The sequence below is a fragment of the Citrus sinensis genome, chromosome 9 (genome assembly GCF_022201045.2).
Source record: "Citrus sinensis cultivar Valencia sweet orange chromosome 9, DVS_A1.0, whole genome shotgun sequence".
NCBI lineage: Eukaryota > Viridiplantae > Streptophyta > Magnoliopsida > Sapindales > Rutaceae > Citrus > Citrus sinensis.
The window spans coordinates 18573023-18588324 of record NC_068564.1 but is presented as its reverse complement, the minus strand read 5'-3'; the positions used below and the strand labels follow the sequence as shown (position 1 = coordinate 18588324).

Sequence of the window (15302 nt, the reverse complement as noted above, 5' to 3'; positions counted from 1 at the left end):
CCCAAAACGTGCCCATAGTTCCTCAACGAATATTTTCCAAGTAACTGGTCGCTTTTCTTCTTTATAAGCCCTTCGCATCCATTGCCACCACTGATTTGCCTCTCCCTCCAAGTGATATGCGGCCAAGGTTACCTTATGTTCATCCATAGTTTCCTGATATTCAAAGTACTGAGATACCCTGTTGTACCATTCTGTTGGATCATCACCGACGAAACGAGGAAATTCTAGCTTGGTAATCTCTGTTGGAAGCATGTGCCGCCCTACATCTCTTTCCTCACGAACAGGTTTTGTAGAGCCTAAATTTTCAGTTGATTCACGATTGGTGGCGCCCTTGGTTGCACTGTTTGATTCCACAAGTTTGCTTATTGACTCCTCAAGACGTTGCAGCTTGTCATTGATTCCCACCTCCATCTGTTCCATTTTGTCCTGCAAGCTCCCAAGATCAGCTTCAATTCGTTCAATGCATTCTTTGTTAGTCGTCATTGATAGCCTTGCTCTGATACCAATTGATAGGTCCCAACCAAAGTTAGCTAACAATCACAAGAGTTTTTCTGCTTATGACGAGAAAAGGACCAAGATGAATTGATTTAATTGATTGCCTACTTTTATTATGCTGGAGCCTTTATTTATAATACTAAACATAACAAACTCATCCTACAATAACGACTGCAATCAAAATACGTAAACTGAAATAACATCCTTGCTACTTTTACGAAACACAAAGCTAAATAACTACTACTAAGGATTTGATCTTATTCTCAATCCTAAGGATTTGATCTTATCCACAATCCTTGCACGATCGTTATTCTCATATGTAATCATGCATGCATGAACCATGCAAGGGCAAGGCTCAAGGCTTCACGTCACGTACTTGGAATTTGGCTTATGCCCTCTGCTGGACTTGTGTGGCTTCCGTGACTGCTCCCTATCATATAGACAGGGCAAAACTATAATTCTAATGGGATAAGTAATTCCTTGTTTTGTTTGATAAAAATAAAATAACCAAATAGTACTTCTAAATTTTAACACATAAGTCTTGTTCATTTTAATTTTTTTTATACTTATATCCTTGACTACAATTGACCACTAAGTAAAGTTTAATAGAATGTGGAATTGTTATTTTTACCCTTACAAAAAAAAATCAAAAAAAGAGTGAGGATATTTACCACCCTTTAATTGAATAATTTATTAAATTACTATTAAGGACAAATGATAAATCTCTATAATTTACAACTATTTATTCTCTATGTATATTATCTTTTATTTAACACAAAAATGGTAATTCGTATAAATTTAAAAAAAAATTCCCGAGAAAAGGTTTAGTTCAAGAATGTTAAGAGAACGTGAATGACAATTGACAAGTTTATAAATAATAAAATTTCAAGAGTTATATAAATCTATGGAAAAAATAAGAATACTTTTAAATCATACCACTATGCAGACCAAAGAATCAATGGTAGGATTACTATTGATGAAAAAATCTATTTCTAAAATATTTTATTTTATTAAGTACGAGTTTATGAAAAAAGGAAATAAAAAAAAGAGAGGATGAGCTCATGGGCGCTAAATTACAAATTAAGAATAAAGAAAGGAGAGGGATGGAGTTCGGTTAATGTACATATCAAGATATTAATATTACAATAACATATTTAATTAAATACAATTTAGGAATTACGAGACATGTTCATGAATAATATTATTGAAAACATTTAGTTTAGGCATATATATGCTCATTTTGGTTAGAAATTATTATTATTGGCAAATTAAAAAAATTTTGTTAAGTACTTTTTAACTAAGATGTTCAAATAATTCATTATACATTAAAGAGATATTAGATATAAAAAATGTTTAGTAAAACATATTAATTTTTTAATGTATTTGGAAAATTTTACATGATATTACATTGTTGCGTCGACACTCATGTTAATAGACAAACTAAGTCAGTGGATTTAAGTGTGAAAAAATTTGAAACAATCTGGATATATATGTCAACATTTAGAAACTTATGCCTTTTCTGATTTTGCAACAAATATTAGGGATGCAATGTTAATAACCATGCAAACATATCTAGGTCGTTGGGCGGCTCTTTAGTTTGATCTAATCGTTAAATAACTAGATGACAAAATAGGGACGCCTAACACCAATTGTCAAATAACTTGACCATAGACATTATGTACCGACATAAAAAACAAAAAACCTTCCTCTAATTTTATTCAACCAGTTTCTCTCTCAAAAGGGCACGAACATCCAAAAATCTGAAGTTGGGGTACATTTTAGTTCCCTTCTGAACTAAAATCTCTGTTCCACCATCGCACCTCAGATTTCTAATACGCACGTTCTATTTCAGCGATATATGTCTTGAAGCAATGATCCGCTTTATGAATTTAACTTGAAAACAGCCTTAGAAATGAATCGTCATTAATTCCACTGCAAAATTATAAATTATAGTAGGTAGCCATTTGTACAACAACAGACATAAAAATAAATTGTGAGGGTCATCTCATTAATTGATGGAACCCTTTTCAACAAGGCCATAGATCTTCGGATCTATCATCTCTGTGTGTTTGATCAAATCCCCTCGATGTTGCATGCAATTGCAAGGACTTTAATTTCACGTTTATTTTTTCAGTATTAATTTCGTAGCCTTTTGAAGGTTACAGTAATACAGCTCCTCCCCAGTTCCCGTGCATGATGCATGGAGCGGGAAACAAGACGAGAATAGTTTTACGTAAACAACAAACCTCCATAATAATACAAGCTATAAGCTGAAAAGAGTTGAAATAACGAGCATGTCTTTTGCCTAAATCATACAAAGAGAGAGAATATTTAGTTTAATAATAACTCATGCAAATTAAATTATCACTAAACACAGTACTAGATCAATTAGCAAGTATAATATAGCCTTGTTCTTGATCGAGCTTTAATTAATTAGTCGCCACCTCCTCCACCAGCTCCAAGCCCGGCACCGCCACCGAAGCCAGCAACACCACCGGCACCAAAACCACCACCACCCCCTCCGCCTCCGCCGAAACCACCACCAGCTCCTCCACCACCCACACCTCCACCTGCTCCGAATCCTCCCCCAACTCCGCCTCCGACACCACCACCAACCCCTCCCCCACCACCAAATCCACCTCCGCCTCCTGCACCACCACCAAGTCCTCCACCGGCACCGGCACCCCCACCAACGCCTCCTCCTAAGCCTCCGCCAGCCCCACCTCCAAGTCCACCGCCTAGACCGCCTCCAGCTCCTCCACCGAGCCCACCGTGGTGGCCAAGGCCTCCACCTCCACCTAGACCCCCGCCAGCTCCTCCACCTAAACCACCATGATGGCCAAGCCCTCCTCCAGCTCCTCCACCTAAACCACCACCAAGGCCTCCTCCAGCTCCTCCACCGAGCCCACCACCAGCTCCACCACCAAGACCACCTCCAGCCCCTCCACCTAAACCACCATGATGGCCAAGCCCACCACCACCACCACCAAGTCCTCCTCCAGCTCCTCCACCGAGCCCACCACCGGCACCGCCACCTAAGCCACCCCCAGCTCCTCCACCAAGACCACCACCAGCACCCCCACCTAAACCGCCACCAGCACCACCGCCTAAGCCGCCACCAGCTCCTCCACCTAGCCCGCCACCTAAACCACCACCAGCTCCTCCACCGAGCCCACCACCGGCACCGCCACCTAAGCCACCCCCAGCTCCTCCGCCAAGACCACCACCAGCACCCCCACCTAACCCACCACCAGCACCACCGCCTAAGCCGCCACCAGCTCCTCCACCTAGCCCACCACCTAAACCACCACCAGCTCCTCCACCTAGCCCACCACCTGCACCACCACCAAGACCACCTCCTGCACCTCCCCCTAAACCACCACCGCCACCACCAAGACCACCTCCTGCACCTCCCCCTAAACCACCACCACCGCCCAGACCACCTCCTGCGCCACCACCAAAACCACCTCCTGCCCCACCACCTAAGCCGCGGCCGCCACCTAGGCCTCCACCACCGCCTAGACCACCACCACCGCCAAAGCCTCCATGTCTAAAACCCTTCTTATAAATGCCATGCCCTAAACCCCCACCTCTGAACAAATGCGGATGATGGAAAAACAAATGCTTATCATCTTTAACGCCTTTGACATTATCATGTTCAGCTAAAACAAAACCGTTCACAAGAAGAACACAAAATATAGTAACCGCAACAAAATGTGCAACAGAACTCATTGTTCTTATTATATTTTGCTAGCTCACTGTTTAGTGTGGAGATACAATGAGAAGCAGTGAAGTATATATAGTGACAGAATTTGTGTAAAAAAAAAAAAAAAAAAAACTCAACGGCCACGCTTGCATGAGTAAATGAGGCTCATCTGTCATTGTGAGTGAAATTTATTTGTCCAACTGTCCATTCCTATTCAATCTCAATTCATTCAAGAATCAAGATACTGTTTCCACTTTGCACACAGCATCAGAGAGACTTGGGTGTTGACTTGCATGCATGGGGTTTCTTCTTGCTTATTTTTAATCCAAGAAAATATTCAACTTCATTTAAAAGTTGGCTCAAAATAGAGATCAAGATTGAATGAAAATAATGTAGAGAAGTTGAACCCTAATTATGTGATTTCATTTAATGCAGCTTCCCAATACCATTATTAATGGTGCCTGCCAACAATAATGCAACAGAATGATTCGCTTACTCTCTCTTTGTCTCTCTCTCAGCCCATGCCTATATAGACAGAAACGCGTAGACACATTTTTTTTAATTATTTTTTTGCTTCTATTGTCCGCGTGAAGATCAACTTGAAGAGAGATGATATCATCGTCATCAAAAGTGTTGGTGCTGTTAGCATGCTTGGATTAACTCATACTGCGTTCAAGCCTTCTTTATCTAACATATTAGAGAAATTCTGAAACTTAACGATGAAGATCGAGCAAGTGCATGCATTTGGAACATTGGGTAAAATTCACCTTACCTATAATGAAGATTTTGTAGTTTATACATAGTGTATTAATGGCCCAAAACCCATGAAAAATATAAGCTTGATAAAAATATTTTAAATGAAATAATTTAAGTGCATTCTCTATAAGATTGACCTGGGTATTTAAAATCCTAAGAAAAGTGTCTAAATGTAAGATATGACAAAGTTGTAAAAGTATGATTTAATAAAGAATTATCTAAATCTATTTTTTACAAAAAATGACATAAGTTTACTTTTTATAAAAAATGACTTAGGTCTACTTCTTACAAAAAATGACCTAAAAACTTAATAAATATTTCTAAACAAAATGCTAAAGGGGCGAGTTTTTGATAAACCGTCGAATGAGTGATTCTTGAAATAATGACCAAAGTCTCTTCTTAATAAAGAATAACCTAAGCACTTAGAAAATATTTTTACATAGAATGCTCAAAGAGAGAGCCTTGGAAAAAGAGTCAAAGGCATAATTTTACCAAGAACCTAGGTCCATTCTTTACAAAGAATGAGTTAGGTACACTTCTTACAAATAACAACCTATGTATATTCTTTACAAAGAATGACTTTGACACTTAGAAAATATTTATAAGTATGAGCCTTCATGCCAACAAGCATTTTACATAATACACCCAAATATACATTCTATAGAATGAGTATACGAGTAAAAAAAAAAAAACTTACAGAATGCACTTATGAGCAAATATACATTTTATGGAATGAGTTTATGAGCAAATAAGCATTTTACAGATTGTGCTTACATGAAAATATATATTTTACGGAATGAGTCTGGGGGCAAACAAGCATTTTAAGAAATGCGCCTATGGGAAAATATATATTCAATGGAATGCGCTTATGGGCAATAAGCATTTTATGGAATGCATCTACGAGCAAATAAACATTTAAAGGAATGAGCCTACTAATAAATAAGCATTCTACAGAATGCGCATACAGAAAATATATATTCTACTAAATGCACCTATTGATGAAAATTTTTGTTCAATGGACAGTGATTGATTTGTGTTTCATACTTTCTTCTAAATCAAGTATTATGACTTTTTTCCTTAAGGCGAGTGTCTCAAATCACTTGTCCCCTTATGGTTAATTGTTTTACAAAAAGGAACAATTGTCAAAGGGGATCGGTGTGCCTGCGATAACCATCCAACACTCAAAACAGTTACTTTTACTCAACTTTTAGAAAGATAAAATCTAGAGTGAGATGGGTAGTTTTTTATACTTAATTGAAGAGGTTACATGGAACTTTTCTTATAACAAGTGTCAGCCAAAGCTCATACATGGAGACACATATTCATATGTGTCAATATTTGCTCAGAATAAGTATTATTTAGACACTTGTCATATTTTTAAGTCCTTGACCTTTAGTGGGCTTCAGCTTAATTCGTCACTTATGTTGGTTCCTTACAAAGAGGATTGTTTTTGTAATATTTTTCTTGTAAGTGCATTCCGTAGAATGTTTGTTAGACCGTAGGCTTATTCTGTAAAATGTATATTTACCCATAGGCATATTCTATGGAATATATATTTGCCCGTAGCCGCATTTCGTAGAATGTCTATTTGCCTCTAGGCACATTCCGTAGATCGTGTATTTACCCATAGCCACATTCTGGAGAATGTATATTTGCAAGTAAGCACATTCCATAGAATGCATACACTACTAGAAAAATGGTCTTTACTGATACTTAACTCGTGACACTTTTTTAAAAAGTATCAGTATTTACATACATGTGGACCATTTTCCGTGTTTAACATTTAAGTATCACAAATTACTGATACGATGGTATCTGTAAGTTAGACATCAGAGATCTCTGACACCAAAGTATCAGTTGAAAAAATATAATAATTCTAATCTTGTTCCACATACAACTCGAACCCAAGACTTCCAACAGTCAAGCTTTTAAATTTAAGAAAAAAATAATTGTAACTATTTTTTAAGGTATTAGCCAAAAAAACATTTATATAAACACAAAAAACCAATTAGAAAAAGAACTTGTAAGTAGAAATGAAAGAACCCTAATTTTCTAACTCTCAAAACACGATCTCCTATCTCACTGCCTTGCCCAAACTGCCGTCATCTAGTCTTCGTGGTTGTCGCTTGGCCTCCCCTTGCGATCGTCATCCAGTCTTCATGATCGTTGTCTCTCATTCGTCATGGTGGTATCGCCTCTCATTTGTCGCAGTCATTTCGCTTCGGCTCTCATCGCTACTCGTCATCATCGTCCAGGCGACCATCAGCCGTTGTTCTTTTCATTCATAATAAAGATAAAAGATAAGAAGCGAGGTATGTGCGATAGATGGCTATTTTCATATTAGATTTGAAAATTTTTTAGATGTGTTATCTCTTTATTTCATGAATTTTAGAAAATGAGGGAATCATGTTGTAATTTAATTTTTTTTATAAAAAAAAGAGTGATTAATTTCTTGATTTTTATATTTTTAGATCAGATCTATAGAAAATTGATTAAATGATTGATGAAAGAACCAAATAAATTAGAAAACAAAAACCCTAAACTTTATTTACAAGTGTGAAATGCATCTTTGATGCTCAATAATTGAAATTAATCACTTTTTTTTTGTAGGTATCGTGAGTATAATAGAGACAAAGAAAGAAGGCATAGACATAGATCGTGTTCCCATTCAAGTGACAAATTGAGGAATCGACCAAAATCACTCTCTCCTTCCCGTGCTCTTTCCAAAAGGTATAGAACAAATTAATTTAAATGTGGTCATTGGGGTGGTGAAACTGCGAAAGTTCCTTGTTAATTATTATATGAGGAAAGGCTTTACATGTTCAACTTTTGAGATATGTTATCTCCATTCTGTAAACAGATAAAATTAGGATAAGTATGGCATTTATGTCTTTGTTCATTATTTCTTTTACCTTTTCTATTTTATCTGCAGCAAGTGGAGCAGTGGCTTTGATATGGCACCACTAGCTGCAGTCATACTACCTGGTGTTGTTGTTCTAGCTGCAGTCATTTTTTTCCATTTAACTTCATTCACCTATAACTTTTAGTATTGTTTGGGAAAGTTGTTCATTTTAATTTTTATCTAATGGATTTCTATGGAAACTGAGAACCATTGTTGTGTTATTTGGCTATTATGTGTGGTTATTTTTCTTGTGTTTTGTGTCTATCAGTTGGGTAAGAAGTCAACATTGAACTCCATGTCCCACTGTGCTACCCATGGGCGTGACTAGCTAACATAAATTTTATCTCTAATGGAGAACCTATGCTTTGATTGGTTGGATCTTGTTAGCTTTCAACTGGCAACAGTTGTCATTAGTAGACTTACACATATTTCCCTAGCATCTATAGGGGATGGAATTCATTTCTTTATTTATTTATTGAGTATTTAGGTATGAATTAGGCTTCTCTCTATAGTATTATCACAATGTAGTTCCATGCTTGGAGATTTGTGACTCTTAAGATTTAATAGCAATGTGTGTGTAAAGTTATCAGCCATATAACTCATCTTTGTCCTTTACTTACTTCCTTTCTTATTACAATACAGGGCAATTGCATCGTGTACCTTCAACAGTTCAAGAAATGGTACAAAACATGTAACCTTTTAGATCAACATAAGTTTACATTTTTCACAAATAGTTATTTAGAAATTATTTCCTTTGAGTTATCAATTGCATATGTGTGCTGCTTGTTAACTATTATTTCTGCATGTTTATATGCTTGAAGATCTGTTTCTGCTATTCAAAATTCTTTGTGGGGTAGCTAAAAGACTAGAAAGATTGAAGAGAGACTATTTGTGGGAATGGTTTGATGATGTTAATGGTTCTTACCTAGCAGCACTTTCTTTGTTTTCTTATGAGAACTCTTCTCCAGTACGGTTCACTGCTCCTTAGCTCTCTTGAATGAGTTGGTCGGGCATATTAGATATGATTAACACCTCAGGATTGATACTTTGTCCTTGTGCTTTTGATTGGGGGCAGTGAGACCAATGTTGATCATTGCACTGGTTCGGTTTGTTACTTGTCTTCTATTTATGCAATTAAGGGCATCTTGACTCGTGTTAGATTTATCTCTATCTTCCAATGCAAGTTAATGGATTTTCTTAGTTTTTACTTATGGATTAATAAACTATTTTAGGATCACGCTGTCATAAAAAAGGGTTTTCCGTTAGTTATGCATCCTACTTTGTGCTTGATTTGGCAGCTTTAAACGAGGCATTGGCTGCAGAAGTACAGAGACTAAAGCTCGCTGCTGCAGAGGTCAATGGAGAGGCCCAACTTTCAAGCCACATGGCTCAACAACTTTCCATTAATCATCAGATGTTCCAGATGCAACATCAGCAGCAGAACCAAGATGCAGGAGCAGCCTCAGCATGGCCAACTGCAACCTGAGCAGCAAAGTCATGAGGCTGCTATGCATGACTGGAAGTAATAGGCCGGCCATGTCGGCTAATGGTAGTGTAGCAGTATATGTAGGCTCAAAAGTATCGTTCAATAGTTATTTTATATATAAGTGAACCTTGACTATTGTTCTTGTTTTCTTGGTTGGTTTCTTGTGTCTAGACAATGGAGAATCCAACTAACTTTGCTTGTTCATCCATTTGCCAGGAATGATGTTCCAATTTTAGAATTAAATAATTGTATTTGCTCAGAATATTTACAATATTAAATTAACCAACACAGTGATTAATTAACTTGAATCTCTCGTAGTTTTTTTTTTCAACAAGTAGTTGATAATTGAAAGTTTATATGTGGAGATAGGAAGAGTTGCTCTCATTAATTACGGCAAGGACTATGGGAAGCTTGTGGTCATCGTCGATGTCCTTGATCAAAACAAGGTACCTTTATTCACTTTGCGCTTATGCTTTATTTGAGTTGAATCTTATAAAATTGTCACAAGAATTCTGAATATTTTGATTTAGTTGATGATAACTGGGTACCCCTTCTTTTTTTTTGTACAAAAATAGCAAATTAGAAAGTTGATGTGCTTTTGTAAACAGAGTGATTTTAGCTTGGATTTCTTTGAATTTTGAACTGTTTCGTTTATTTTTTAGTTGTATACAATTGTTATTATTTTTGTGATGCTTTATAGGCTCTTGTTGATGCCCCTGATATGGTGAGGAGCCAAATGAACTTCAAGAGGCTTTCTCTCACGGATATTAAGATTGACATCAATCGAGTTCCTAGGAAGAAGTCTTTGATTGAAGCCATGGAGAAGGCTGATGTGAAGAACAAATGGGAAAACAGCTCCTGGGGCAAGAAGCTGATTGTCCAGAAAAGGAGAGCGGCACTGAATGATTTTGATAAGTTCAAGCTCATGTTGGCAAAGATTAAGAAGGGTGGACTTATTCGACAGGAGCTTGCAAAACTCAAGAAGGAGAATGCAGCATAGAATTTCTCTCTTGTGTTCCCCTTTCTGGTTTTTAATTCTTACAGCTTCAATTTGATTCTATTAATGTATTGATTAATATGAGAAAACATCAGCTTGGCGTTTTTGGGTGGGGTGTGCAGGGTGATTTGCACGACCACGAGAGCTTGGTGAAAGCCATCAAGCAAGTGGATGTGGTGATATCAACGGTTGGCAGCATGCAGCTAGCAGATCAGACCAAGCTCATCACTACCATTAAGGAAGCTGGCAATGTTAAGGTTGGTGCGGCCATGTTAATTCAATTTCTTAATTTGTCCATGTTTGCCTGTATATGTGTGCACTTAAAACTAATTCCACACACACACACATATATACTCTTATTTTGGTAATAAAATTGAATCACGATTTAACTTTTGTTTATATAAGCTTATTATAATTTTATACAATTAATCTATTCATACCACATTAATTTATATAGACTTATTTATATAAGATATTTTGTAGTTCTAGGTAGCATTACATTAATGCGAAAGAAGTTTTTCATATACTTTCCAAAATATTTCATTATATATATATATATATAGGTCCTAACTAATAATGAATTGTTGCAACAAAGAGTGATCTAGGCGTGCATGAAAGGCAGCTGGTTGTTAGCATGTTACCATCAATTCTCGAATCAATCGAGCATGCTTTGGGCGGACGACCACCGTCAACTTTAGATCAATCTTGTATTGTCTCCAGCAAATTATGAGAAATTGAGATAATGGCAATATATTATTATTATTATTATTATTATTATTATTATTATTATTATTTTGGAATGATTTATTTATAATAGAGCATTTGTGATAGCTTTTAACTATGCACAAAAATCATTTGGTATATGTAGATAGAGTAACATGCTTGTGCTGAAAGTATATATTACATTGAAAACTTCTTGTCTGCTATAGTTTGCTATATATATAACCTTTACCAAAAGAGAATAATTGAGTTTATTTATAAATAGCTTATGAGTATTTTTTTCTTTCGAACAAAATAATTTTATTTCTGTTAATTGTTATTTCTCTAATGGCTGGATATTGGTAGCTAATTTTTTTTTCTTTTCCATTTATTCATATGCAGATTTGATCAATGTGTTTGAAGTGTTTATTCCTCAACTTCACTTATATCCTAACCCATACAGTCTATTGAATGGAGAAGTTGCTGGTGTGATAACGCAATTATACTACTCATATTCAAAGAGTGAAAGGCAGTCATCCTTCTCAATTTAACTTCTAGATTTATTAAACTTAGCCACAAGTAGTAGGCATTTGATTGGATGGTAGAAATTGTTATGTATTGAATTTGGATTATTTAGTTATGAGAGTAGGATATCTCATATTTTTGTTATTGAAGTTTTAGAATTTGTAATATATACTAACAATATTTAAATGTGAAATGAAAGATTTTGTGATATAAATCAATTTCTTTTTGTAATTTTGTGGTGCCTTTTAATTTTATCAACAAATCAATAGGCAATGATCCAATTCAATTTTTTATTTTTTAAAAATAAATTAACTAGTGATACCACGGTAACAGTAATTATAAACACTAATAAAATATCAATAACTACTAACATTATGGTGTCATAATATCGGTGATACTGTAGTAATAGTAATCACTGACACCACTTACAAGCGTCACTATTTTTCTGACTCCCAGATTACTGACACAATTAAAAAGTGTCAGTGAAAGTAATTTTTGACACTATTCTAAAGTCAGTAAAGACCATTTTTCTAGTAGTGATATTTTCTCATATGCGTATTTTGTAAAATGTGTATCTACCCATGTAAGCGCATCAGTAGAATATATATTTGTCCATAAGTATATTCCGTATAATATTTATTTGCCCATAGGTACATTCTTAGAATGTTTATTTGTCGTAAGCACATCCCATAGAATGCATGTTTGTCTGTAGGTGCATTCCGTATAATGTATATATGCCCATAGGTACATTCTGTGGAATGCTTATTAGCCTGTATGTTCTTATTTAGAAATATTATCTAAGTATCTAGGTTGTTCTTTGTAAGGAATGGACCTAAATTTTTTTTTTTGTAAAAAGTGGACCTAGGTCATTCTTTATAAAGAATATACCTAAATCATTCTTTGTAAAGAATAGACCTAGATCATTCTTTAAGGAATCACGCCTTTGGCACTTTATCAAGGACTCACTCTTCAAGTATTTTCTTAGAATTTTTTTTAAGTTCCTAGATTATTCTTTGTAAGGAATAGACTTACGTAATTCTTTGTAAAAAAGTGGACTTAGATCATTCTTTGTAAAAAATAGACTTAGGTCTTTCTTTGATGAATCACATTTTTAACATTTTGTTTTATCTTGCATTTAGAAACATTACTTTGAATTTTAAGCACTTGGCCCATTCTTATAGAGAATGGGACTAGGTTATTTCATATAAAATACTTTTATTGGGCCGACATTTTTCATGGGTTTTGGGTTATTCGTAATTTAGTCTGACAACACCTATGGGCAAATATATATTTATGGAATGCGCCTATGGATAACTATACATTCTACAGAATGCAACTATGAGCAAATGTACATCTCACGAAATGAGGTTACGGGCAAATAAGCATTCTATGAAATGTGCTTATAGGTAAATATATATATTTTACGGAATGCGTCTAAAGGCAAATAAACATTTTTCAAAATTCACTTGTGAGCAAATACGCATTTACGAAATGTGCCTGCGGACAAATATTCATTCTACAAAATATGCCTACGAAAAAATATATATTTTACGCTTATGGGTAAAATGCTGCAAACTCAATCCTCTTTATGAGGAGCCAAGATAAGGGCCAAAATCAAGTCAGAGCCCATTAAATGCCAAGAGATTAAAAAAACATGACAAGTGACAAAATAGTACTTGTCATGAACAAGTATTGACACATGTAAATAAGTGTCTCCATGCACGGGCTTTAGCTGATATTGTCACAATAAAAGTGTCATATACCCCTCCAATTGACTCAAGATTATGCTATGTAAAGGCTAAAACCCCCCATTTGAAGGTAAGAGAAAAAAGGTATAAAATAAGTACAAAGACTCTACCTATCTCACTCTAGATTTTCTTATTGTAGAAAAGGTAAAAAGACTAAATTGAACATCAAAGGGTAATTGCCGGCACATCAGCCCCCTTTGACAATTGTTTCATTTTATAGAATGATTAACCACAAAGAGACACGTGATTTGATGCACATGACTCAAGGAAAAAATATGCCACAAAACTTGATTTAGAAGAAAATCTTGAACACAAATCAATCAATGTACATTGAGCAAAAATTTGCATCAACCTATAGAATTTTGATTGGCAGTGTGAAGCCATTGTCACTTTTATATGTATTTATGTTTAATTTATCTTTTTACTTCTTATTCTCACATAAAATATATGGGTAAGCAATTGATATATATACAAAAATGTAAATTATATAGTTGAAACCAATGGATATTATTGTACAGTAATAAAATAGTCAACTTATGCTGATGGAATATTATAATCTCTAATACATCGCCTCAGTAACCTTACAAATTGTGTTCAAATTAATCCTACCCACTGACAATCCCGTTACTCAAGAATTAATTAATGGACGCGACTATATCATGAATTTGATATATAAGAAGTGAATAAATACCACATAGAATTATACTGAATGATTTTAGGGTGTGCTTGGAGTGTCACACTACATTTTATATATTGAACCGTAATATATTGTACTAGATTGTAATATATCATATTAAAATATATTAAAATTTAATGCAGAATAACATTTGGTGTAATATAAATTTATATATATATTATTTATATATCATTATTATTTATTATTAAAAATATTCTCACCATTGTTGCCTTCAATTGCCATTGGCTACTACGCACTGACACCAATAGTTGTTGGTCATACGTCACTAAATTTTTTAGTAACCTCATTGTCGAATCTATGCAACCATACAAAAAAACGTTGGCAAAAAGAGGTGCCATTAGATGTTAAACAATTGCAAGTTACGTGATACCACCACCACCATCCGCTTAAGATATAATGCATGTTGTGATGATAATTCTCAACTTGCTGCCATTTAAGGGTAATGAGTAAAGGAAGCCAGCAGTTTCCAAACTTTTTTTTTTTTGGGGAAAAAAGAACTTTTGCCAATGTACTTTTTATGGTTGTGGAGAACTTGCCATATATGAGAATTCTAACAATAAATTTGATTAGAAGCCTAGAACTAACTTTGGCAAGCAATGAATGGTAACAACAGCAATAGACAACAACATCTGATTGGTAACCAATGGCTAATTAAGTGCTCTATGAGAAAAATGATATTTTATAAAAACAAATTTAGTCACTAAAGATAAAAAATTAATCACCTTATATTTTCTATGACGAAAAATAAATTGTCATATATTTGTCATGGAAAAATCATTTTAAAAAGTTCTAGTGACCAAAATTATTTTCATCATGTTTTTGTAACAAAAATGATTGAAGTAAATTAAGTTGAAATTGTCAAATGTGCCAATATTATTAATAAATAATTAATTAACTATAAATAAATAAGATTAAAAATAATTTATTGATATGTATCAAAAAAAGTACATAATGCAAACTATACTTGGGGGCTTCTTATCAAATTTATGATTATTTATCTAGATTTGTTGTTGATAAATTGGTACGCCAGTACAATGCAACAACTTTAATTTTACCATTTTTTACAATACAAACCCATTATGTTGAATTCATGAAGTGTATATTTGCGATTGTGGTATCAAATTATTAGAGAATCTATTCCTTAATTATATTTGTATTGTTAAATTATTTTATTTTTTAATGAAAAATAGTCAATATAAGTTGCTCTTTCAGGTCATATTTAATTAGTACTAAAGTTGGTCAGTTGTAACTTAAAAATTACAGTATTAATGTATTTAATAAATAGTAGTTA

General features: G+C 34.6%; 2 protein-coding genes across 12 annotated transcripts; one reads left to right on the top strand and one right to left on the bottom strand.

Moving 5' to 3' along the window:
• Window positions 1–2601: 2601 nt before the first annotated feature.
• LOC107174697 (glycine-rich cell wall structural protein-like) lies at window positions 2602–4317 on the bottom strand. Of its 11 annotated transcripts, none has more exons than XM_052433129.1 (3): window positions 3639–4317; window positions 3471–3578; window positions 2602–3341 (listed from the first exon to the last, which is right to left on the bottom strand). In XM_052433129.1, the coding sequence occupies exons 1-3, from the start codon at window positions 4225–4227 to the stop codon at window positions 2929–2931; spliced, it is 1110 nt and encodes a 369-aa protein (XP_052289089.1). In that variant the 5' UTR covers window positions 4228–4317; the 3' UTR covers window positions 2602–2928. The 11 variants fall into 11 exon arrangements, with proteins under 11 accessions (XP_052289089.1, XP_052289092.1, XP_052289090.1 ...); XM_052433132.1 differs by having other exon boundaries at window positions 3735–4311; XM_052433130.1 differs by having other exon boundaries at window positions 2602–3626; window positions 3783–3860; window positions 3906–4302.
• Window positions 4318–7139: 2822 nt separating this feature from the next.
• On the top strand, window positions 7140–10453 carry LOC127899901 (60S ribosomal protein L14-1-like). The gene is made up of 4 exons (XM_052434049.1): window positions 7140–7269; window positions 9158–9213; window positions 9684–9791; window positions 10046–10453. The coding sequence occupies exons 1-4, from the start codon at window positions 7140–7142 to the stop codon at window positions 10343–10345; spliced, it is 594 nt and encodes a 197-aa protein (XP_052290009.1). The 3' UTR covers window positions 10346–10453.
• The last annotated feature ends 4849 nt before the right edge of the window (window positions 10454–15302 follow it).

Coding starts and splice junctions, on each gene's coding strand:
- LOC127899901 (XM_052434049.1), top strand. CDS start 7,140: ATGGTGGTATCGCCTCTCATTTGTCGCAGTCATTTCGCTTCGGCTCTC. Junction 7,270..9,157: donor GATAAAAGATAAGAAGCGAG/GTATGTGCGATA, acceptor TTGATTTGGCAG/CTTTAAACGAGGCATTGGCT. Junction 9,792..10,045: donor ATGTCCTTGATCAAAACAAG/GTACCTTTATTC, acceptor GATGCTTTATAG/GCTCTTGTTGATGCCCCTGA.
- LOC107174697 (XM_052433122.1), bottom strand. CDS start 4,227: ATGAGTTCTGTTGCACATTTTGTTGCGGTTACTATATTTTGTGTTCTT.